The sequence below is a fragment of the Nematolebias whitei genome, chromosome 3 (genome assembly GCF_014905685.2).
Source record: "Nematolebias whitei isolate Nwh7 chromosome 3, NemWhi1, whole genome shotgun sequence".
In the NCBI taxonomy this organism is placed as follows: Eukaryota; Metazoa; Chordata; class Actinopteri; order Cyprinodontiformes; family Rivulidae; genus Nematolebias; species Nematolebias whitei.
Genome location: NC_056500.1, coordinates 25,058,462 through 25,085,108, shown reverse-complemented (window position 1 = coordinate 25,085,108; position 26,647 = coordinate 25,058,462). Strand labels below are relative to the sequence as shown.

General features: G+C 39.1%; 2 protein-coding genes across 2 annotated transcripts in view; both read right to left on the bottom strand.

The window, feature by feature from the left end:
• The window catches only part of LOC119430690 (zinc finger BED domain-containing protein 6-like), a 3,068-nt gene extending 965 nt beyond the window's left edge, over positions 1-2,103 (bottom strand). The window contains exon 1 of the mRNA XM_037698150.1: positions 633-2,103. Within this exon, the coding sequence (XP_037554078.1) occupies positions 633-2,067 (1,435 nt within the window). The 5' untranslated portion in view covers positions 2,068-2,103. The remainder of the gene's footprint in view (positions 1-632) is intronic.
• The window catches only part of tbl1xr1a (tbl1x receptor 1a), a 42,725-nt gene that overhangs the window by 15,427 nt on the left and 651 nt on the right, over positions 1-26,647 (bottom strand). Inside the window, exons 2-5 of the mRNA XM_037698152.1 lie at positions 9,137-9,240; positions 7,422-7,567; positions 6,240-6,465; positions 5,945-6,077 (exon numbers count right to left, since the gene is read on the bottom strand). Of these exons, the coding sequence (XP_037554080.1) occupies positions 5,945-6,077; positions 6,240-6,465; positions 7,422-7,567; positions 9,137-9,194 (563 nt within the window). The 5' untranslated portion in view covers positions 9,195-9,240. The remainder of the gene's footprint in view (positions 1-5,944; positions 6,078-6,239; positions 6,466-7,421; positions 7,568-9,136; positions 9,241-26,647) is intronic.

Sequence of the window (26,647 nt, the reverse complement as noted above, 5' to 3'; positions counted from 1 at the left end):
ATATATATATTATATATATAATTAATTAATTTAATTAATTAATTATATTTTTGCTATTCAAATAAACATGGTTAATGGGGCGACTGTGGCTGAGTGGTTAGAGCAGTCGTCCTTCAACGCCAGAGTTGGGGGTTCGACTCCCCTAAGTCACATGCCTAAGTGTCCCTGGGCAAGACACTGAACCCCTCATTGCCTCCGATGTGCGTCCCATCAGCGTATGAATGTGATAAAGCTCTGATTAGTCTCCTTTGAATGATTTGTTCAATTAGCTTTGTAGAGATCTAATAGAGTGCCGTATGAATGTGTAAATGAGGCACAGATTGTAATGTAAAGTGGTTTGAGTGTCTGATAAGATAGAAAGGTGCTATATAAGTACAGTCCCATTTAATATAAAAGTGAGTCAGGATTGTGTACAATAGGCATGTTACCAGCCTAAATATAGAGTATCTGTTTCAATAGGCTCAGAGTGTACAAAATATGTTTTTATGACAAAAGTAAACAGATGAAATGAAGACTATGAATTCCACTGTAAGACTAGTTAAGGCTTTTATAGACAACTAATTTGAAATATTTTAGGATTTATGATTTTGCAAATAAGACATTTATTTTCAGCAGAGAAAATATATACTGACCTGTCAGTGTCTTCTTAAGCTCATCTCTGAACTTTTTCACTGATGTTGAATTTCCCCCATTGGTAACATCTAAGTCCACCCAGCTTAAGCCAAACTGAGGATCCAGCATGGTGGCCAAGAAGTAAACATTGTGGTTAAAAGGTTCCTCTCTTCCACTGTCTTTGGCCATGCTTGTTTTTAAAAAGATTCCAGAAAATCTTTTCACCAGAGACTGCTGGAGGGCTCTGACCAATGACTGGCACTGCATTCGAGTGTCCTCCATCTTGAGGAGGTGTGTATTCAAGTCCAGGACAGTTGGAACCACCATACTAATGGTAACTGATTTCTCCCCTTCTGTCAGGTCTGTTACCTCAGAAAATGGAGCAAGAACTGCACTCAGTTCCTTCAGCTGGTTCCACTCACGGGCACTAAACACCAACTCCTCGTGATCCTTGCTGCACATTTCATTCAGGGCTTTGTGGTCCAGAGCTGTGAAGGCCTGTACTTGTTTAAATATACTGTTCCATCGAGTTGTGTTTGCAGCTGGAATGGTCCTATTAGTGCCAAACGTAGCCTCAAACTTGTCTTTGAATTGTGAACTGCTATGCAATAAGGTGGTGAACCGTGATGTTTTGGCTATTGTGTGAGAAATGGCCTTGACCTCCTTCATGCCGTCATTCACAACTAATTGCAGAGAGTGTGCAAAGCAGGAAAGACGTGCACCAGATGACCAGGGTAATTCGGTGTCTTCCTGAGAATTAATGTCCTCCCACAGGTGCTCGTCATCTAAATGCTCCTCTTCACTCTCGCTGTCATCAGATTGGGGCATGTGTACTTTGAAAGCACATTTCATATTGGCAGCATTGTCTGTTATGATATAGCTAATTTTGTCATGGATACCGTATTCCTCTGTGATCTCCTCAAAGGCAGACGCAATGTGCTCTCCAGTATGTCTGCCTGTGAAACGCCTACAGTCCAGCAGGTAGGATTCAAGTGCATAGGAATCCTTTGATTTGTAGCACACGTGGGCGGTCACCCCAAGGAAGGAGCGTAGCCTGCGATCAGACCAGAGGTCAGTTGTTAATGACACAGATGACTGGGTCTTCAGTTTCTCCAAAACAGTTTCCTTGACCTTGATTACCAACTCTGGAATTTGTCTATCAGAAACCGTTTTTCTAGAGATTGGTGTGTATTTACTATCCATAACTTCAAGAAAGTGTTTAAAATGACTGTTTTCCACAAGTGAGAGAGGCAGACAACACCCAATGATCAAATCTTGGACAATGGCTTGACTGATGGCTTGTTGCCTTGGTGATTGTGGGCTGTAGAGCTGCACTTTCTGCGTAAATAATGAAATTGATGGCTGTGTGACTGTGACATCATTCTGTTGCCCTGCCTTGTATTCCAGGAACCTAAAAAATGCAAAGGAGGAATCAGTATATCTGGTCATGAACATCAATTACATCAAAAGAACACTTAAAAATAAGTAGCAACTTCATAAATGTATGTCAAATATATCCTCCATTGTTTATCATAAGCAAAAATTAAACTTAGAAAAATCTAACAAAGTTAAATTGGGTCCTCTGGATGGGTTTAAACAATAAAAAATTATACAAATGTTTTGTCTTTCATCCAAAAGACTTCTTCAATATGAGGAGCTATATTAAACTCAAGAGCTACATTTTCAGGCCAAGACTCTGCGGTTTACACTCATCTCCAGACCAGCGGTCACTCTTTCAGGGATGAAGATGTTCACATCCTTGATAGAGAGGAACGATGGTTTGAGAGAGGAGTAAAGGAGGCCATCTTTGTGAAAAGAAACCATCCATCTTTAAACAGAGGTGGAGGCCTCCGGGTTCAACTGTCCCCCTCTTACAATGCTGTTATTGCTAGTATCACTCAGCCCCCGGTGAAGGCAAGCAGCCATCAGGGTACTAACAATCCATCATTAGGCTGATGGTCCTCCTTGAACATGTGAGCAGCTAGTTTCATCAACAACAAACGGTTGGTCCACTGTGAGGAGGCACTATTTATAGGGCTGAGCTGAATGCAGCTCCTCAGCCTGAGGAAGTCTTTCGGACGAAAGACGAAATGTTTCTACCTTTTATTTTTACTTTTTTAACACACCCAGAGGACCTGATTTAACTTTTTAAGATTTTTCTACCTGTGTGATTGAGCATGCATCAGGACATATTAAACACAGTTAGCATCTTCTCACAGTGGATCAACCAGTTTGCCAAATATGCTAAGGGAGACCATCAGCCTAACAATGAATCGTTGGCACCCTGATGGTTGCTTGCTATTCACAGGGGGCTGAGTGATACTAGCAATATCAGCGATGTAAGAAGAAGACAGTCCCTCTTACAATGAAGTCTTTTGTTAAGAAGTCAAGTAGTCTTTTGGATGAAAGATGAAACGTTTCTACATTTTGTTACCACAAGCCCTGTCCCCTCAGTCTCTCAAAGTTAACAGTGAATTTGTCCTTATGCATGCTCAATAACCCAGGTAGAAAAATTTAAAAAAGTTAAATCAGGTCCTCTGGGAGTGTTAAAAGAAAAAAAAGGTAGAAAAAAGCTGTGCAGATAATATTCTACTTTTTTTCTTTTAACACACACTCAGAGGACCTGATTTAACTGTATGTAAACAGTGAATTTGCTTACTTCCCTTAATATGTTAATTATATCAGTGTTATAAAGTAAAACTCATTTAAGGGCTAAACAAAGCGGGTCTGAGTCTGACACACATGAATTAATTTAGATGTATTTAGATTTAATGTCGATGAATTACTTTTTCAAATTTTTGTCCCTTATTTTAGTATTTGTGATGCATGCTTTGGTATTTGTTGTTGTTATTTTTTTGTTTGTTTTTGGCGAGTCAAGACTGTTTTTCTCGTCCTAAGCAATTCACTGCATTGTTGTCGACCTTGTGTTGATTTTGCATATGACAAATAAACCATACTTGATAAAACGTTCTGTTTGTATTGTTCTTGGAAGAGAGGCAGATTGATAACGTTAACTAGCTAGCTTTACTAGCATCACTTACACAAAGCTGCGGCGCTTACCTTTCTTTGTGCTTCCTTTCCAGGTGTCGATAAAAGTTGGATGTAGTCCCGACAGTCTCCGAAAGTGAAGCGCTGCAGAACTTGCATTGCGCCGTGTGTTTTTTTTTCAGAGTTGTTTTGCAAACATACTCTTTGTGACTCAAATAGCCAAACTTTATAACAGCAGATTTAGAAGACATCTTCTCTTGTTCTAAACACAAACAAGTCTAACTTTTCTTCCCTGACGCTTGCGAGTGAAAGGAGGTGGGCTCGGTGTTGCCAGATAGAGTCGAGATTTTCCAGCAAAAAATCGGTTAAAAACCGCAACATCACACAAAAACCTGCACAATCTATATTTGTTACAGTATATTTACTTTTTGAACACAAACCCACATCAGTACAAGCCAAGGTAATTTAACAATATGTGGCAAAACGGAACAGTCCAACAAAAATCTTCCCAGAGTTCCCAGCAAAATCAGAACGAAAACTGGCCAATTGGCAGTAAACCACCCAATCTGGCAACATTGGAGTGGTAACAAAAACATGTAGCTAGCTGCTATGAGTCACGTTATCGCTTGAATTTGAATCGGTATGTTTTGCATCCAGTAAAAGCAAAGATGTTAACAAATAAACTGGACAATATTCTGGCAATTTAGTGATATTTTCACAGTTGTGGTCTTGACTGGTCTTGAAAAAAAATCCCGAGTCCTCAATGTCCGAGACCGTGACAAGACCGAGACCAAATGCGGTCGAGACCGAGACGAGACCGAGACCGTCAAAAAGTGGTCTCGAGACCGGTCTCGAGACCAAGACCGGTCTCGAGTACTACAACACTACTGCTCGCTTCCTCACTATCCATCCTTCGACTCAAACAGTCTTGTACTGCCATCCAGTGGTCGAAAAAATATACTACATGCAAAACAAATTTGACAATAATTGGTAATTATTGTCAGATTTCAAACGATATTATCGTTTTTCACAATAATTTCTGAGACATTTAATCGCCCAGTAAAATTTGTTATTGTGACAGGCCTATTTTTGATGTTTTTCTCCACTTCTGTGAGAGTCATTGTTTGTACAAAAACAAATGAGTGGTACACCGATGTCCCCCGTTGCTGAGGTATGTGAATAATTAATATTTATAGTTTGGGAGATTAGTGTTTTTCTGGACTAGAATTGAACAGAGAATGAAGTAAACCTTAATGTTTTTGTTGCAAGATATTCAAATGGGTAGGAGTTACACTGTGGAGAATAACAGAAGGAGGTGTCATGGGTTTTTTGCAGCGCAGACTGATGAATCACCAGGTGCAGTGGTTTAGCTGGGGGGGGGTTGCAATGGTGGCCTTGACCACCACAGATTAATCTTTGGCCGCCCAAATCATTGGAGGAAACTATACTTTTAAGATATATATAAAAACTAGAAAGCATAGTTTCCTCAAATGATAGGGTAGCCAGTTTACAAAATATTTATATTGTGGTGGCCATCTTGGATTTTACTGTGGCAACTCAATTTTCAATAATGACTTTTTTTTAAAACCTAGCCCTAGATGCAGCCACACACCAAAATGGAAAGTTGGCACATTGCTTATTTTTCAAGTTATCCAGCTCTCAAAGTTTACAAATATACATACAAGGCAGTAGACAGCTTGGATTACAATCTGGAAACCTGATAGAGAGCTTTTATAAGTGTAGATGTAGCCACATACCAAAATGGAGGCCAATACCTCACTTATTTTTCAAGTTATCATGCTTACAAGATGGACGGATAGACGGTATATCCAATTTCCCTGTTCGCTCCGCAACAGGAACAAAAAGTATTTGCCATTTGTTTCTTTCTTTGTTGTACTGTACCATATCAAACCATGACACTGATACCAAGGTAAACACCAAACTTACCTCCAGACCTAGATGTACCGTTACACCCCTAATAAATATTAGCATGGTAAAATCTATTGTGTTTTGATACACTTGAGGTTAAATTTGAATAAACTAGAACTGGGTAAAAAATACAGTATGTCCTGAGATGTAAACTTAAAGAGTACGGAGAATCATGTTTTTGTGGAAGAAGTTGTGTTGTGTGAGGACAAAGTGAAAGAGTTCTGTAAATTAGTGAAGTTCAACAGCTAAATAAAGTTCAATGAAAATGACTGACTCTTGTCTAAATGAGGCATTAGGACAGCATGCTTCCTGAAGTAAGTGGCTTTATCGGCAGAGTTATTTTAATTTTTTGCGGGGGGGGGGGGGGGGGGGGGGGGGCTCAGTATTATCCAACCATTTTGGAGAGTGAACTCACCCTGATGCCAGCAGATCACTCACTGGGTTCCAGGCACAGATAAAGACCTCAGATTCATGACCCCTCAGGACCATAGCCTTGTTTTGAGGAATCTCTACGTCTCCATCCACTTCCATCAAATCTGTGTGGTTATCTAAAGTTGGGGGAAATCAATGATTAAACCTAAATCCAACCAACAAACATAAGCAATAGAATAAAAACATAAATTTGAGCATCTAAATTCATGTAGAGTAGAAGCCATGGTGCCAAACAGGAAACGAAGCTGTTGCAGCAGATCTGTCTTTGTGTCTCTCACTTGCTAAGGCATGAGCTCCATTCTCCTCCCCGTTGGCAGTATTCTCTCCGTTCTTGGGGTTTCCGGCTATGCTGCCTGCCCCCGTTGATGCTGGTGCTGAAGCTGCGGCCTGCTGCTGGGCCATTTTGTCCCGATAAGCCTGCTGCCTTGTCTGAACTACGTCTGGCATCACCGCATCGATGAGGGACAAGGACTCAATTGGCCGTCCATCAAACAATGTGCCGTCCTACAGATGAAGAAAATGATAAATGGTAAATGGACTGCACTTATATAGCGCTTTTCAATCTTATCAAGATACTCAAGTGCTTTACAGCACTATCTGTGTCCTCACTTATCCATTCATACAGCACTCTACTGTTAGTGCTGTATGTAGTGCTGTTCAGGACGTGTGTTTGGTTCAGCTCTTGTGCACAGAATGTGGGTTTTTCTTAACAATCTACCTGTTTGTGTTAGACCAGAGGCCGTCTGCAGCTGTTGTATAGTCTTTACCCTCTATGTCTGTCCTTCTGTGCGACGTGAGGAAAGAGAGGTGGACGGAGGACTGAGACAAATTGGTCACCTAAACATCAAGAACCACTAAGCACAAAGTCTATAGCAGAACAGTGTCTATGATACGGGGGAGCAACGTTAAAGTTTGTTTTATTGATGCATGACTGAGTGGAACCACAAGAAAATGTGACTTCACTTCAGCAAACTCCCTCATAAAAGCAGAAGAGAAGGAAAGAGACATGAATTTAAAAGACTTTGTAGCTTTATAAAATGAAAAAAAAAAAACATTCTGCAGTGAATGAAGATATGGCTGTTTAGGTGAAACGTGGCCAGTAAGTGTTGAAACAAAGATCTGGTGAAAAATCAAAAGTCATCATCAGCAAAAGACAACAGATACCAACATACTGATCATCATCGTCAATGCAGAAACTAATTCCGCTCATTATACATTATTTTCTAATGTGTCTAATGGTGTTGAGGAAAAAAAAACACTTGGCAGGCACAAAAACTGTTACAGTGTTATATTTTACTGATGGGTGGCATTTCTCGAGCATTTACAAAACAGAAAGAAGTACAAATAAATTAAAAAAACCTGAACCAAACCAAAACCCAAACTGAACCGTGGGCTTGGTGAGCCTTTCCACCTCAGTCAAAACTAGCCCATCCTCCCAGCGTTCTAAAGTTGAGACCCACCTCATTGATGCTGACTTCAGCCTCCACATACTGCAGACCCTTCTGAATGATGCTGATGAGGGCAGCAGGGGGAACCAGAGCACCGTTGATGTTGGACTGACTGATGTGGCTCTCTATACCAAAGGTGAAGGCTGAGTGGGAGAACCCTGATGACAAGAACAAATGTGTAACAGCTGTAACTAGTCCTCAGAGACACAGAGCCATCAGTTATAGTTGAAGCTCTGTGAACAAGGCAGCAGGTCCTTCTTTAACTCAGGTTGTCCACTTCTAGCTTCTTCTCACAAACATGTCAGACACACCAACAATTTTCAGTCAGGTCATTTGGACAGTTTTTTTGTTGTTGTGCTGAAACGTTTCACCTTCCATCCAGAAGGCTTCATCAGTCAAGGAAACACACCACACTGTGTATTGTTTACCTTTGTATTGTATACCTGAATTATTGAGCATGGCCTTTGTTGGTTTTGAACCAGTTTAACATGACTGTCGACGAGGAAGAGGGCCGGCACTGGAGGAGGGGGCGTGCCAAAGACACCATCTTAGCACCAACATTACTGGTTTGTTCCACTTTGGAGTAAGCTGTTAGGGGAAGAATCAGTTTTGTGTTGTGTGTTTCCTTGACTGATGAAGCCTTCTGGATGGAAGGCGAAACGTTTCAGCACAAAAAAAGAAACTGTCCAGATGACCTGACTGAAAAATGTTGAACTGTATACCTGGATTATTGAGCATGGAATTTGTTGATATCTGACACACCTTTGCACTGAGACACTAGGTTTGGATGACAAACCTCAATCAGGTTGGAAACAGTAGATGAGAAATATTTAGTAAAGGAATGTGTTGATGTTGTAGCTCACTGTTTGGGGCTAGTCGGAGGTGCAAATTTGTGAGAAAATGCACAAAATTTTCACTTGAAATCACACTGAACTCTGAAAAGTTTGGGCCAAATGTTCTGGGAGTTTGTATATATATTAAAAAACAGCTCTAATGCTCTAGTTATGAAAACTAAACTGACATGGGTTCCAGAGGTCTGCAAAAAAATATCCTGCACCACAAGAGTGAGGCAACCCACATGAGGAAACTGAGACCCATTGTGAACTTTTAGAGACTCCCTCTTGAATCCCGTGTGTAGTTTGTTGCCAACAGTTGCAGTCCAAAGAGATTCTGGCTGAATGTGAGCAGCACAGGAAGTTAAACACCAGTGTTGAAGGAATAAACACCCAGGCTTCATGCATCCAGACTCAATAACACAACAGATTTTAAAAAATGACCAGCCGTACTCAAACTCTAATTCAATGGTCAATTTTTTTAATCGAAGTTTAATTAATTCTTCAAATTCTGACATTTTAACAGCTCATCAAAAATGTAATAAATTTGCAAACCTTTGTTTACGTTTTGTTTTTTGGTATAGTATACTGTAATGTGAACAGTGCTGAGTTCTGAACATAATCCAGAGATTACAGGGATATCTATAGGGGGAAAAAAATCCACTTTCATTTGGCTTGAATAAAACAAACTGGATGAGGAAAAAATGCAATCTTGCAGATTTTAGTTGAAGTCATCATATTGAAGAATTCCAAATTTAGGCTGTCATGATAAACTAAACACAAACCTCTTGGAGCTAAAAAGTAATAAAAGCACAGTGACGGCAAACTTTGAGACTTTAAGGCTGAAAGTTAAAAAGTGATTAAAGGTGAAGCGTGCCATCACAGTTCCCGTACCTGACTCCTGTAGATATCTGTAGACCAGGAAGTTGACCTCATCACTGCTAATGCTCATCTTTAATCTTGTTACACCATGAGGTCAACACACACACACGCCCAGCCTGAAAACAGAGAGGTTCATCATTAATGACAACAAGTTGTTCCCTGCATATCATAAAACATTTAACAAAATGACAGAGCTCTTTGTTTCAGCCCAGTATAGTTATTCTCTTAAACTGCTCATGCTGGTGAAGGAAAAAAGGTCTAAAAAGAACTAGTAATGGTTGTCTAAGGAAGAGAGCAGATTGCATTGAATCTCCACTTCTATGAAACCTCCCATCCTGAGCAGCACACAGGCGACTGTGGAAAGAAACAACACCCTTTTAACAGGAGTCCAGAAGAACCGGGCTCTAGGTGGGATGCACATTAGAAGTAAGATTTAAATTGTCTTCCGAATTTGAGAGGGAGCCAATGGAGGGAAGCTAAAACTGGAGAAATGTGATCTCTCCTACCAACTCTCATTAAAACTCTGGCAGCAGCATTTTGGATCAACTGAAGACTTTTTAAATATGTTTTTGGACATGCAGATAATAAACAATTGCAATAGTCCAGGCTGGACCTGACAAATGCATGGACCAGTTTTTCTGCATCATTTTTGGACAAGATGTTTTCTAATTTTAGTGATAAACATGCAGGTAGAAGAAAGCGGTTCTGGTAACATTTTTAATGTGGGGGTTAAAAGACATCCTGATCAAAAATAACACCAAGGTATGTTATTAGAACTGGAGGCCAAATTAATGCCATCCAGATGAAGTGAAGGCTGCAAAGTTTATTCCTAAGATGCTCAGGTCCAAAACCTACAACCTCAGTTTTGTCTGAGTTTAAAAGCAGAAAATTAACGGTCATCCAGTTTTTATGTCTTTAAGACATGCTTGTAATCTAAGTAACTGATTGGATTCATCAGGTTCTGTGGATAAATATAACTGTGTATCATCAGCATAACAATGAAAATGTACCCCATGCTGTTTAATTACTTTACCTAATGGAAGCATATATGAAGTAAAGAGCATTGGTCCAAGCACTGACACCTGAGGAACTCCATGACTAACTTTGCTATATGAAGAAGATTCATTATTTACATCAAAGTTCATGCTCAATAACCCAGATAAAAATTCCAACAAGTTAAGTCAGGTCTTCTGGATGGTTTCGTTTTGTTGAAATGTTTTGTCTTTCATCCAAAAGACTTCATCAGTCTGAGGAGCCACGATAAACTCACCGTCTTGTCGGATGTAACTGGGACCCTGTGTACACAATTCCGTTCCACCACATGTACCACATGTGGTGCAAATGACAAATACAGAAACTTTGACTTATAAATAGCACACTCACATAGTGGGTCAACCAGTTTGATGGTGCTAAGATGGTTTCTGGAGGTTTCCATGGTGAGGGTCAGAACATAGACTGGCCAGTAAATTAATAGTTTTGCCTATCAGCTCAGCTCTTCAGTCCATATTAACCATTAACCATGGTTCTCTTTATTGGTTGAAAGCAGTGTCAGTCTCATTATTAGCTTAGATGGTTTTAACAAGACCACAACAGAACACATTTTTCCCCTCCTCATTTTAACAGATGACAGAAATCCGTCCTGGCCACATTTAAAATGACGGAAATCCATCGTAGTGACGGAGAACTTTAATCCATGTTGGCTTGAGCTCCTGAATCAAGATCAGATTTCTTCAGTTTCAGATACCTCAAAGCCCTGTGGTACATAACCATTCATTAACAAGATTAAGCAGATCCAAAATGGGGACATTAATCACAGGAAGCACCTGTCTGAACAGTCTGGTTTGGACAGGATCTAGCAGACATGTTGATGGTTTGAACTAAGTACCACACTTCCCAGCCACCCTGAGAAAGTTTACTCCAAGATTCCATACCTGCCTACATTTGCTGATGCCAAAGAGGAACATTTATATGTGGTAGCAAACAGAGCAAAGTGGTCCTAGGAGGGTCCAGGGAAAGTCCCTCACAGAAAACTTAAAAAATCTAGTCAAAACTCTGCATTTTCCAGCTATCTGAAGTAATTTTACTAAATTCTTATGATTAATAAAACATAAAATCTGTATATTAAATATATATAGAAAAGTAGAAAACTGGCTTAAAACTAGCCTTTAAGCTGAACTTTAACTGAGATCATATTTGAAAATTCCAATTATTTTGTTTTGTTTTTTTATACCATGAGCATCACAAGTTTGTTCTGACTGCATCATGTTGTCATGGTGGCCATTTATCAAAAAATGTCCTTTGCACTATATAATGTCATGTAATCTACCTAATCTAATTCTGGGACTGACCCGCCCAAACAGGGATGGTTGGCAGGTATGGGATTTTCAAAGAGAGACTCCAACTGATTGTCAGGAGTATGGTGTGCCAGGGTCCCTTTTAATATATATCCAGTCCCTGCATAACCAAAGTAAGTTTAATAACGTTAAACTTGTGCTTGGTGTAGGTTGGCCTTCACCAGGACTGTCCCATGTCTCAGATACTGTATGGTCTTCATGAGCATGATCGCACGGTGCAGTTATGGAGAGGAGGGTGTCTGGTTTGGGAGCCTCACGGTCCCGTCTCTGCTTTTTGCAGCTGGTGTGATTCTATTGAAGTGTTCAGAGTTTGAGTCCATTCACAGCTGAGTGTGAAGCAGCTGAGAAGAGAGTCAGCTCCTCTAAGTCTGAGTCACAATTCTAAATCAGGAATACAATGCTGTGCTCCCTCTGAGTTTGGTTGAGTCTCTGCATCAAGTGGAGGAGTTGAAGAGGCTCCTAAAAGAAGTACAAGAACTTAGCTGGTTACTGGTTTATCATATCTTCATTGATTATCTGTTGCTTTTCATATAAATTTTAAAATCTAGGTGTTCAATTTTAGGGCTCTGCATGGTCAAGCTCCTGGCATGGTACTACTGACTATTAAAGCCTACATGTTTTGGTCATGGTCTCTTAAATAATATAACCAGAAACCACTAGTAGTTCCTCAGACCCAGTTTAAAACCCATCCTTCCAAGCAGCTGCACCTTGACTGTAGAATAAATTTCCTTGATTTTACATTAACGGCAGGAAATTCTTTGAAAACAGCAGAAGACTTAAGCCAATCATTTAGTTAATTTTGATGACATTTTGTGTTTCATTTGTAATTGTTTTACATTTTTTTTATTTACTATTTTTATTGATTTATTTTGCATTGAAGAGCACTTTTTGGTTTTATTTTGTGAAAGACGCTACATAGATGAACATTACTTACTTAAGGTTTATCATTTTCATTCCCCTATTCTTCTAAATGCTGTGTTTTTATGAACAATAGTAGAAACCCAGCAAGTGACAACACAGGTAAACCATAATGTGCATGAAGCTCTATCCTCCCCACATTAGAGTTATGAGTGACAGATTGCATTGGCAAGGTCCACTCTGGCTCAAAAGGCCCATAAGGGGTCAGAGAGGCAAACGCTCTGTCAGTAACAGATGGTGGTGTGTACGCTCTGCCAACTAGCCTCACTTGAAGGACAGTTTAATTGGCTCTAAATGTCGCAGGTTTTGGTTAAAGAAGGTCACATTAACTTAACAATGCAACATTGTGTTTGTCTATTTGAGGTTTTGTCAACAAAGGCTTTATCTATGCCACACTCGCATCAAGTTCAGACTGGTGACGAACTTGGGCAACAGTTGTTGTATGCTCAGTCTCTCCCATCTCATGACAACATGCAAGGATGGATGAACGGACAGACAGGAGGGTCTTTCCAATTCCCTCTCTTTGCTTCATTACAGGGGACAAAAAAGAGCCTGACTCCTAAAAGCAAGTGGATCATGATCAAGACCATACCATACCCTACCAATTTATTTATAGAGCACTTAAAACAGCAACAAGGCCAACCAAAGTGGACAGGAAAGCATAAAATAAAAACATAGATACAAATAGCAACAGATAATAACTAAATGGCTAACACTGTAGAATACAGACAGGATCAAAACAAATCACACCGTATCAAAGGCAAGGGAATAAAAGTGGGTTTTCAAGCGAGACTTAAAAACAATGAGAGTGGGAGCCCGCCTGATGGAGGTTTTTTCCCCAGGCCGGCCTGTTAGCTTAAGTCGTAGCTTAGCTTCTCAGCTTAGCTGTTTTTAACAATTCAAAAACGCAATTTTGGATGGATAAAACGTATTTTAAAGAAAAGAGAAAAGGAAGGGTCAGTGAAGAGCACTGGAGGTGAGCCTTTAATCATCCATTGTCTTGAGTAGAAAGAGAGAGACATGAAGAAATGATAAAGCCAATAAATGAAAATAAGGTTGATCATTTTCATTTATCATGTGATTAATTGATTAATTGATTTATTGTTTATCGTGACAGGCCTACACTCGTAGACTAACTATTATATAGCAATACAGCAATTTATAGCATTGGCTCGGAGAAGCAAAGACCTTGTATAACCTTTGACCTTCATTTGTGACCTTGACCTTTGAGCTAGGGTGATGAAAAGTGTATGCCACACTACATCTAGTGATGATGCATATGTGTATAAATCTTCATTGAAATGTCATGAGCAGACCAGAAGTTATGGGTGGGAAAAGAGAAAGTTAATTAACCATTAATAACTAATTAGAAATGTCATGGGGGGGGGGGGGGGGGGTTCCGGGTTCGGACCTGTAATTACTGTTAATTCATAGAGTCGGGTGGGGTTCGGAAATGATGATTGCGGGCTGGAGCCAGGTCGGATCTGATTTTTTGGGCCCAAATGCTACTTTAGTTCACACACACACACAAACACACAAACACAAGCTCATTTATATATACAGGGGTCAACAAAAGTGGTTTCTGTTTGTCTTAGAAAATGTATTTTTGCTTTGGACAACCAGATCTTGCCTTGAGGTTGTCTGGTGGACAGCCAAGTGAAATAGCCATGGATTAAAATTCTCCATCTCCACGATGGATTTCTGTCATCTGTAAAAGTGAAAGGAGAGAAAAATGTGTTTTCAACCGTACCGATTTGGGTGGGACACTCTTATTTTGTCCATCCTATCCGTATAAAAAGGGGCGGGACACCCAACTGTCCCATTTGACAAGAGGAGGGACACAGAGGGGCTGTTTCACGGCTTCCTGCAACAACAGGTCAGGCTGCCGTTATAAGCCTATATGGGCTGTTAGGTGAAAGGTCTCAGCTTTAAGAAACGTTTTTTTATGGTAGCACAAACTATCGCAAAGTTACAGTAATGCAAAGCGAGCTTTAAAAAGCATGTCAGTGGTAAGACTGAATAAAAGATAAACATTTTGTTGTTTGAGTTCAGGTATATTTTTATGTTTATTAATTGATTCAGCCATCAACCATATTTACAGTAAATAATCTAATAATTAGTTGTTGTGGACATTATTACTGGACAAACGGTATATTGTGAATAGACAGAAGTGGTGTTTGTAGAGAAGCTTGTATTTTATATCTGTTTGTGTACTTGTTTTATTTGAACTACTTTCTGCAAAGGTACCTACCTTCACAACTTCTTGTTAACTCTGTTCCGGTGTCTGTCAAATAAGCACGAGATCCTGAACTGTTCAGACCTTTTGTTGATTCTAGTTCCTTGTTTGCCACAGCTACAAATGGAAAACCAGCTACTTCTCCTTTAAGCCAAACATCTACAAATCATATCTCTTCTACAAGTCAGTCCTCAGTAAACCACACTTTTTCATTTTCATTGTTTTCAGTGAGGTTAATAAATTGTTAAAAGGTCTAGATTTTAAAAATTCTTCAGGCCCTGATGGCCTCTTCCTCTTGCGTGGAACACCTGAGCTTGTTCTGAGTGACAGGAGTCATTGATCGCCTTCATAGTTCCACAGTTTTGACATAACTCATTTATCCATTATTTCGACCTTACTCAGATTATCACTGAGGTCTTTCACCTTGGATGACTGCTATCAGCAGGGACATGAGGGACAGAGGATTCTGCTGCTTCTTGTCCTGCTGTTGAAATCACAGCTGAGCAATGGTGTTGGCCCTGCCACATTGCTCCTGTGAATTTGATAACATGTACATGGGACAGACAATAAAGGGACTGCACAAAGTTCTGCAATTGATACCCCTTTGAAAGTATCCCAGGAAGCAGGCATACTTGTGGTGGAATGTACCACAATGTCAGCAGGGACAGAAATATTTGTCACCCTTTGTAGTAGGGATGCACCAATCCAATTTTTTTTTTTTTTTTTTTTTTTTTACTTTCCGATCCGATACATAAATCTGTATATCAGCCGATACCTATACCGTTCCAGTATCATCCTCATTATTGATTTTATGTGAGGCTGTAATAATCTCCTCTCAAATACAATTTGTACAAATATATGCATGCATGTCCAAAAAGGCAACTTGAGATAAGTTTTATTAATGTTGGACAAGTTTCAAAGTTAGAATTAAATCCTGCTAACACAAAACATGTTGGGGTTTTTTATTCCTAGCTTTAAAGTGGATATTAAAGTGATTAAATGGCTTTAAACACCTGCTAAGTTCATGGCATAAACCAACACAGACATGTTCCTGTTTTTAGTGTTTTACATCTCTTTATAATGTAGCTGGTTTTTGTTTAGTTTTTTTATATATTTTTTCTTCTAATTTTCAATTCATACTTTTTATGATTGTCTACTGTTGTACTGATAAATATCTCCTGGAGGGTAAACTATATCTTGGCTGCAAGTGTTCAGTCAAGCTGTGAAATCTTTTATTTTCTACAACTGATAGCAGCTGGTCATTAATTACTATGAAGTTTAGCAGCTTCTCTGTAAACAATTGAGCTCCGTGGCTTCAGCGGTGTGTTCCTCTCGTTTATTCCGAAGCAGGCAGTCTGATTTCGGTAAGCCCCGCTCCCGCTCAGTCTGCCCCTCCTCCGAGATGGGCAGACTGAGAGGGGTGGCTTGAGCATGGCTGACCGAAATCAGACTGCCTGCTTCAGATTGAACGAGAAGAACACACCGCTGAAGACACGGAGCTCAATTGTCCAACGTAAAACTAACTTTACCGCGGTTTAATGTGGTGCTATGTTTGATTAAGTTTATTGTATTGTAGGTTGCGATGGAGCTTCCTCCTCTCGGTACAGCAACTCTGCAGACATTGCACATTGCTGTCTTGCTTTGTGATGTTTCGAGTGTAAAATACTTCCACAAAGCGGACATGTTTCGATGAAAATTTGGTTAGCCATTCGCCACAGTGCTGCTGCTCAATCCTAATATATTTACTCATGGTTGGCTGCAAACTATGAACTGGATTTCCTGAATGTGAGGCTGGTCTTATTACTCTGGGTTTCATGAAACACTCCTCCGTTCAGGAAATCCATTCCATAGTTTGAAACCAACGTGCAGAGCAGCTAGCAGGGAATCACACGTGGAGACGTTTCAACAAACACAGACATGCATCATGGATCGAAAATCTCTGCAGGTTGGATCGGAAAAATCCGATACATAAATTATGTTGGTATCGGAGCTCGATACCGATACTGGATCGGCCCCGTTCCTACTTTGTAGACATGAAAATCATGTCAACCACCCAGAGACAGACATGGTTTTTGAACAAGGAACCCTATTTTGTAACCACCAAGACAAACAAACAACAATGAAGGAGAGCACAATAAGAACTGCGTATGCGCTAAGAAAGCCCTTAAAGCCCATATGAAACACAATGTTTCTCCTACCATTACCTAAGTGGTGCACTATGATTATCACCCACACAACCTACCACCACCACATCCAGTGCTGCTTTTGAAATCCATCCATCCATCCATCCATTATCTTTACCCTAGGAATTTTGTTTTTAAAATTTAACACTGTATGAAATGTGTGCCAAACAAAGTGATACATATGCATGTGCTAATATATACAAAGCATCATCAATAGTGTACAGATATTTCATACTTGTGCGTGGAACCAAACTCCACTAGTAGGGAGAGAGTGTGTGTGTCAGGTCACATGTCGCAACCAACTAAAAAACAAAAATAAATCAATAGATAAAACATTGTTCTTTTAACATAAATTTCATGCTCAATAATCCAGGTAAAAAAATCCACTGGATTATTGAGCATGAACTTTGATGTTTTGAACCACACTTTTATGGCTGCCTCAGAGGAGTCGAGGAGGGAGAGGGCGGACTCCAGAAACCATCTTATCACCATAAAACTGGTTGGCCCACTATGCGAGTAAGCCACTTATGGGGCTGAGTTTGTTGTGGCTCCTAGGATTGATGAAGTACTTTGGATGAAGGACAAAACGTTTCAACAAAAGAAAAAGAAACTGTCCAGAGGACCTGACTTAACTTTGTTGGATTGTTTCTTTAAACACTCTTACTGTGAATATATCAATAACAGGAGCCAGATTAGCTTTCATGCGTCTTATTTAGGTTAAGAACTAGGGGTGCACCGATAAATAGGCCCCGATTTCCTTAATTTTAGGAAATCGGCTAATGAATGAGAAACCGATTTTACCAATTTTTTTGTTTTGTTTTAACAATTGTCTGAACTTCATTTATATTTCAGAGCACTACCTCATGGCCAGTTAAAACAAGTTTGTATTGTTTCTAGGATATTGTTCAAGGGTATGTTTTTCAATAAAATAAGATTGGAAAATTGAAGGTGCACTGTGATCTTATAACACCTGACAGTGTCGCTTATAAAACAAAACCAGTATCGGCCAAAATCAGAATCGGCAGGTCAGACTTTTTAGAAATCGGTGATTGGCCAGAAAACTGCAATCGGTGCACCCTTCTTAAGATCACATCACAGGTCCACAAAACAAGCAGCAAGAGACACAAAAAGAAAAAGATAGAAAGAAAAAGATGGATGGATAGATCAAAGAACCAATCATATGATATTTATTATTATTATTAATCTTTATTTAACCAGGGATTTACCTGTCTAAATAAAGGTTGAATGAAAATGAAAAATATGCCATATGTGTATTGCTACTACTAATGTTACAAATAATAAAAATGTTTTGCTGGAAATATGGAAATGCACCTCCCTTGTCTCTGTGGGCTTGGACTCCTAATAAGAGTCAGGACAGAGACAAGGACTGATGTAAAGTTACAGTAGACTGGATAATAATAATATTTTAGGTAATACTGACCCTGTTCACACCTAGCAATAATAATTGTCCTGGCTGATAGATTGCATCAGGATAAGCCTTAATACACACATGAAAGACCTGAAAGTGCACTGAAAAACTAACTGCTAAATGTAAATTATCTGTGAACACTTTAAAAAAGCATTGGATGTTCTGTTAAACTGAAACCATTATGATGTATTTTTTTATTTAAAAAACTGTAAATAATAGTGAAATTGTGAATATCTTACTGTTTATTTGTTGAAACTGCATTTATCCACCATTTAAATACCTTTAAGTGAAAAAGTGTTTGCAAAATATAATGCAAAATTTAGAAAAATAAAATCAGGAGAAAAAATTTGGGGAAAAAGTAAAACTGGTTTAAGTCCATAAATATAAAAGGATTTTTGGGCCCAATGAGAAAGAAGCAGAAGAGAATCAATCAATCAATTAATCAAACAAACAGTCAGTCAATCCATCTATCCATCCATTAATCCAGGGTACACTCTGGACAGGTTGAAAATCCGTCACAGGGACACAGAGACAAATGAAACAAACATTAATTTACTCTCACTCACATCTTGGGACAACTTGTGAACCTTACATGCATGTTACATGCAACACACCAAACACCATTTAAAATACTATATTTCCTTAATTTGCTTGTGTTATTTATGTATGCAATTCTTGGTCTAATAATGGGCCTTTACCTAACAAAGGAAGAGACTTTCACTTCCCTCAGACAACGTGTCACTTTGCCTATCTGCTCTGAATTCACAACACATCCTAGCACTGGTTACATAACAGCACTACTCCCAACACACTGCCTGTGTGATTTATTAAGGCCAAGCAATCAGTGTGTCCTACATAGATAGCATGAGTCAGCTGGCTGTTCTGTAGCTGTCCTATGCTCAGTCTGTTTACTGCTATACCGTGTATAAAAAACAGCAGTCAGCATGTAGTGGGTCTTACAAATCGGATTCCACTTTTTTGCATTACATCTTTTGGACATTTTTGGACCTTAATTGTTGGTATTTTTATACCTCTCTGTTTTTTTTTTTTTTTATATATATATTATCTGTTATTTTTATATTCTTTTTATATCTTGTGTGATTCCTCATGCATGTTCCTTTGTACTGAAACTCTGGCCCAACAATTTCCTGCAAGATAAATAAAGTTCAATCTTATCTTTTTACTTTATGTTGAATGAATGAATGGGGGCTGACATGGTGTAGAGGCAGGGCAGCCGACTCAGGACCCAAAAGTCCCAGGTTCAATCCCCAGTCATTGCACATCTCATGGTGTCTCTGAGCAGCACACCTCATCCCCAAATGCTCCCCAGGCACATTCAATAGCTGCCCACTGCACCACCTGGTGGTGGATGGGTTAAATGCAGAGATCCAATTTCACCATTGTATGGGAACGTACAATGATGACAATATATAACACATTATTATTATTAAAGTTTTACAATTGTTGGGGACCCAAAGCATAAGATTCACATTTGTCCTCTTCAAGTAGCATACTTGAATGGGGGAGTGGTGGCGCAGAGGCTAGAGGAGGTGGGCCTGTGATCAGAAGATTGCCGGTTCACGTGAAGCACCCACACCCACCCCCACCCTGGGCCCATGAGCAAGGCCCCCAACCCCCATCCGCTCCCCAAACAGGTCTCTCTTGAAAATGAATTCTCGTGGCTCAAAGAGACTACCTGAAGTCTTCATAATCTTGCTACTTGTTTTGTTTTTATGACGTGTGCTGCTGTTGTCTGTTCTTGGCCAGGTCACCCTTGTGAAAGAGGTCTTGATCTCAATGTTTTTTTTTTATCTGGTTAAATAAAGGTTTAATAAATAAAAAAAGGCTAAATGAAAAAAATACCTCCTCCACTAAAAGAACTTCCCAGCTAAGAAAACCAGCCTGAAAGAGAATCCTTTGGTGACTGACTAGCCAACACCAGGGACAAGAGCAAAACTCTGTATTCCCCACCAGAGAGATAATACATGGTGTCACCCTAGAGCCCAATTTTTTATGCTTTGCCACTGTCTCAACTCTCATATCATGTTGACAGATGGCGCCACAAGAAATAAACACATTTGAAGAGAGATATCGGAGATGCTGGTGCAGCATGGCTCCATGTGAACTTATTACCGGTAAGCAGTGACAAAATAAGCTAATGAAATTCAAGTCTGATTATCAGGTGATTAAGGACTACAATGGGCGGAATGGCTCAAACACAAAAGATCAGTTATGATCCCACCCACATAGCATTGATAATCCCACCCACAGAGCAGATCAAGTCAGCCTCCACTGTAGTGGCAAATCACCTACGCCTGGAAAAAAAAAACCAGAAGAGGAGAACCAAGTGGAGCCGCACTTAACAACGACAAAGCGTCATTTGAGAGAACAAAAAGCTACCAGATCCGCCTTACCATCCAACATAGACCAGCACAGTGAAAACAGTGAACCCTCACAAATCGTAGTGGATTAACCAGTTTCTTGTTGACATCCAGAACTAGCTGTTCACATGATAAAGGAGGACCATCAGCATAAAGGTTGCTTGTTAGTGCCCTAGACAAAACATTTCAACAAGAATAATCTGTCAAGAAGACCTGACAACTTTCTTTTGACTTCATATGCTCTTAAACATATTGGCGATGAAAATGATGACGATGAGATGAATGTACGGTACTGCACAGCATGTACAGTACACACAGTATAAAAAAATGGGTTTAAAAAACCCACAATACAGTGAAGCCACAAGAAATGAAGTGTGATATAACAAGGGACAAATGTATTGACAGCCAGTGGACCCTGAGCATTACCAAATCTTTCTCCACAAACCAGAGTGAAAATATTCACAAAACTGTTATTTGAGGAATATGGTATCAAAGAAAAACTGGGCATTAGCATAGCATAGGTATTAAGCACACTAAGATTTTTTTTATTATAAGATTTGTTATGCCACTTTGATAGGATCTTGCATGCCAACCAACTACTGTTTCACTAAATTCAGACTGCAGGCAAAAGTGGCCCAAATCCAATTTTTCTTCCCAGAAGTGGCTCATATAAGAACTATTTATTACTTATCTGTTAGAATGGGGAGGGGTAATATTTACAGAAAATTTGAAAAAAAAATATCGTACGAAGTCCAAGAGTGATTTTGCATAAAATGAAAAACACAAAAAGCTGATGTATGCTGGACATTTTAAATGCCTCCCTGAACCAAACCATTGTTCCAATATGTTTAAAGCAGGCACCAACGTACAGTGCCAAAAGTTGCAACGGTTCATGAGATACTTTAACCAGGGATGCACTGAATCCACAACGACCTTTACAAGTCAAGTATAAGTGTTTACATCTGAGTATATTTGAGTATGTCTGAGTACATCTGCTGACCTGACTTTAAGGAAAGCCAGGTCGTCCTTTCATGACAACTGAGGATCCTTGTATTTTGTTGTAACTCAGATACCCTCCCAGTTTTCAAGCATTGGTATGATCCTGGAAAAATTGCATTTTCTTTCCATTAGAACAATTTACTTATTGCATTGTTAAGATTGTTAGCTGGTTTCAGAGCCACCAGACTGCTAGATTAAAAATGACATTTTGTGCTTTCAGCCAAGCATGCACTTCAGTAGTAATCCTAGATTTGGTTAGTTGGCTCTGGTAATTAATGATGTTTCTGATAGTAACATCCTCCATTCACTTTTGTATGTATGTCACAGACATGGCATACTCATCAAGTCTGTCCTATCCTGAAAATGTCTCAATCAGTTCTCTCAAAACAATCCTGTAGTGCTCTTGCAACCCCCTTGGACCAGAAAGTCTGGTCTTTGATGATTCTTTACTGGCTTTTCCGTGATCAGCAGAGGCTTATATGCTGGAAAAAAACTTACAAAGAGAAGATCTGAGTAGCAGAGATGAGGCTGGGTGCTGCTCTAAAGCCTGCTTGATGCTACAGTTCATGCTGCTGTTCGATGTATTGTTTTTATGCTACTAGAGCTTAGTGTATTTTTAGTTAATGTTTTTCTTAGTTCATATCTTAGATCTACTACTACTACATCAAGTTCACACGAGAAGATGCAAAAAATGGCAGGTTGACTTTCTTGGACTGTGAGGTCTCAGTCTCTGATAGAGGACATTTGCAAACTGAGGTGTACCGCAAACCCACCCACACAGACCAGTATTTGCAGTTTGACTCCCATCACCCTTTGGAGCACAAGTTAGGAGTCATCAGGACTCTACCACAGAGCAAACAGCTTTCCCACTAACTCAGGAGCCAGGCAGAAGGAGAAATCCCACACAAGACAGGCTCTAGAGCAATGTGGATATCCTAACTGGGCCTTCCTGAAAGCAGTGAAGAAACCCAAACAGGACTCCAGTCAGCCATCAGGTGAAAAGAAGGAATCCAGACCCAGACCAGTGGTCATTCCGTATGTTGAGGGAGTATCAGAGAAACTGAGACGTTTATTTTCTAAACACAACGTCCCAGTGGCTTTTAAACCCCAAAATACATTACGGCAAAGACTGGTTCATCCCAAAGATCCAGTCCCCCGGCACAAACAGAGTAATGTTGTGTATGCTGTTCAGTGTCAGGAGGGCTGTGATCAGTCTTACATCGGGGAAACTAAACAGCCACTGGCCAAAAGGATGGCCCAGCTCAGAAGATCAACATCATCAGGCCAGGACTCTGCGGTCTACACTCATCTCCAGGCCAGCGGTCACTCTTTCAGGGATGAAGATGTTCACATCCTGGATAGAGAGGAACGATGGTTTGAGAGAGGAGTAAAGGAGGCCATCTTTGTGAAAAGAAATCGTCCATCATTAAACAGGGGTGGAGGCCTCCGGGTTCAACTGTCCCCCTCTTACAATGCTGTTATTGCTAGTATCACTTAGGACATTAACAGAGTACTCGAGTAATCTACACATCGATTGCTAGGACCTCTATCGAGGTTAAAAATGTAACGTCGGGTATTCGTAATGACGTCATATTATGTGACCACTGTATGACCGTAGGGGGCGGTGTTGCACTGTTGCAGGTCACAGAGTATGGTGTAACACCGGGTCCAATCCACCAAGCCAGAACCAATTTCGGTTTAAGTTTCGTTTTTGACATGCTGCATGTTTCTTCACGTTTGCAGTTTAATAATAATAACTAATAGTTTTGTTTTTCCTGTGACTTATTTGCAGTATGATAAATGGTAGGAGCATAATATACGCTCCCAATGTTTTGTTGGTCTTTTTTTTTTTGTAAATAATTACCTTTTTTTGCTGATTTATTTATTTATTTTTGTATCTTGAGATCTATGACGTCATCAAATACTCGAGTGCTACTCGGGTTTTATTATGTTAATGTCGAGTTTAAAAATGATATACTCATTCAACCCCTAGTATCACTCAGCCCCCTGTGAATAGTAAACAGCCATCAGTGTGCTAATGATCCATCGTTAGGTTGATGGTCCTTCTTGATCATGTGATCAGCTGGTTTTGGTTGTCAGCAGCAAAACTGGTTGATCCACTCAGAAGGTGCTATTTATAAGACTGAGCTGCATACAGCACCTCAGACTGAGGAAGTCTTTTGGATGAAAGACAAACGTTTCTACATTTTTGTTGTTGTTGTTTTGCTTTGTTTTGTTTTTTGAATGTCCAGAGGATAAGATTTAATTTTTTTGGATTTTTCTACCTGGATTATTGAGCATGCATTCGGATATCTACTACTACTACTGTTTTTCTTTTACATTTTAATATTTTTGTTGGATGTAACTGGGGCCCTGTGTACATAATTGTGTTCTACCACATGTACCACATGTGGTGTGTATGACAAATAAAAAACCTTGAATCCTTGAAACTTACTGCAATGTCTTTTTTTCCCCATGTAGCAAAGTCCACATACTGATGAAAATCTGTGAGGATTCATCTGCTCACACAGACTCATGTTCGTGCTGCTGTTGTTCGGTGTATTGTTTTTGTACTACTAGTGATTAGAGTATTTTTAGCTTAGCGTATTTCTTAGTTCATAACTTAGATCTTATTACTGTTGTTCTTTACAATTTATACTTTTGTTGGATGTAACTGGGACCCTGTGTACACAATTTTGTTCCACTACATGTACCATATGTGGTGCAAATGACAAATAAAGAAACTTTTGACTCTGACTTTGACTTGGGATAGTTCTCATATTGTCCTGGTTGAGGTTTCCAACAACAATAACAACGCCCTTCCCTTGAGTATTTACTTTGCGGATCACTGATGGAATGGTAAAGAGTTTGCAGAGTCTCCTTAAGGTTTGCACTGAGTGGAATGTACACAGCAGTGATGTTAATCACAGACCGCTCTGGGCAGATACAATGTGCTGCATTACAGCGTTTACAAATGTACTGCATACAGCACATTATACACAAACTATTATTATACAGCAATACATATATAGAAATGGCCTGGACAAGGAAAGCCCTTGTTTTACCTTTTGATCTTGATTTGTGACCTTGATCTTGGAACTGGAGTTATGAAAAGTGTACTCCACACTCCGTCTTATGACGTCTTATGTGTATGAGACAACACCATAATATGTGTGCTGTTCAAGAGGTGTATAAAAAGTGAACAGTTACTTTGTTACAATGGTTGTTTGTATAAATGCACATGCTCCCACCCTATTATAGTACTTTGTATATAGCATAGTACAGTATTGCTGCTGAGCCAAAATGTTGTTAGCTGCAGTGAGTTAACAGCAGAGTCAGAAACAGACAAGTTTAGCCAAGTCTTTGTCAGACTTCTGGTTATGTATGTTGATGTTTACCCTTATAAATAGGTAAACACTGTAATACAATCTAGGGTTACCTTACCATTATTCAAGGAGGACATCCCACGAACCAAGAGCCCTACCAACCAAATCCCCCATCCCCCACACAGTTCAGCCAATTCCAGACGAGGAGTGGATTGTAGCAACTCATATAGACTCCAAACTGCGACAACTGCGTGCAATACAAACGTAGTGCTTCGCTACCCTGTTGACAACTGCCAGCATTAATGTAGCGCTAGGCTAACCCCACTCCACACAGAACAGTCCCCAGCAGGGACTCATTCTGGCGACCTTCTCGCTGATAGGTGGCAACTCTACCAACTGAGCCACAATGCCACCCATATGTCAGTGTTTGCACTGTATTAATTCTGCCAGTATTATTACACTATATATTGATGGTCAGTATAAGTACACTGTATATATTCTGTCACTATTAGTACAATATACTGTCAGTATTTAGTACACTGTATTTATTCTGTCAGTATTAGTACAATGTAAATATTTTGTCAGTACAAGTACACTGTATACAGTATATGTTCTGTCAGTAAAAGTACAATTACACTGTATATATTCTGTCATTATTAGTATACTGTCTGTATTATCTCAGTATTAGTACACTGTATATATTCTGTCAGTATATGGACTGTGTGTTCTCTCAGATTTAATACACTGTAGTGTAAGTACACCATATATATTCTGTCAGTATTGGTACAATGTATATAATATATTCTCTCAGTATTAGTACACTGTATATATCCTGTCAGTATTAGAACACTGTATATATTTGGTCAGTATTAGTACACTGTATATATTCGGTCAGTATATTGACTGTGTGTTCTCTCAGATTTATTACACTGTAGTGTAAGTACACCATATATATTCTGTCAGTATTGGTACAATGTATATAATATATTCTATCAGTATTAGTACACTGTATATATTCTGTCAGTATTAGTACACTGTACATATACTGTTAGTACAAAAACACAGTATATATTTTGTCCATATTAGTACACTGTATATAGTCTGCCAGTATAAGTACACTAAATAAATTCATTATTAGTACACTGTATATATTCTGTCAGTATTAATACACTGTATACATTCTGTCAGTATTAGTACAATGTATATATACTGTTAGTACAAGAGCACTGTATATATTGTGTCAGTATTAGTACATTGTAAATATTCTGTCAGTATTAAAAAAAGTATATTGTCTTTCAGTATAAGTATACTGTATAAATTAATTCAGTATTAGTACATTTTATATTTCTGTCAGTATTAGTACACTGTAGTATAAGTACACTGTATATATTCTGTCAATATTAATACACTGTATATATTCTGTCAATATAAGTACACGGTATATATTCTGTCAGTGTTGTACACTGTATATATTCTGTCCTTATTAATACATTGTAGTATAAGTACACTGTATATATTCTAATAATATTAGTACAATGAATATATTATTTCTGTATTAATACACTCTAGTGTAAGTGCATCAGTTTTAGTACACTGTATATATTCTGTCAGTAAGTACACTGTATATTCTGTCAGTATTAGAAAACTGTAGTATAAGTACACTGTATATTTTTTGTCAGTATTAGTACTCTGTTGTA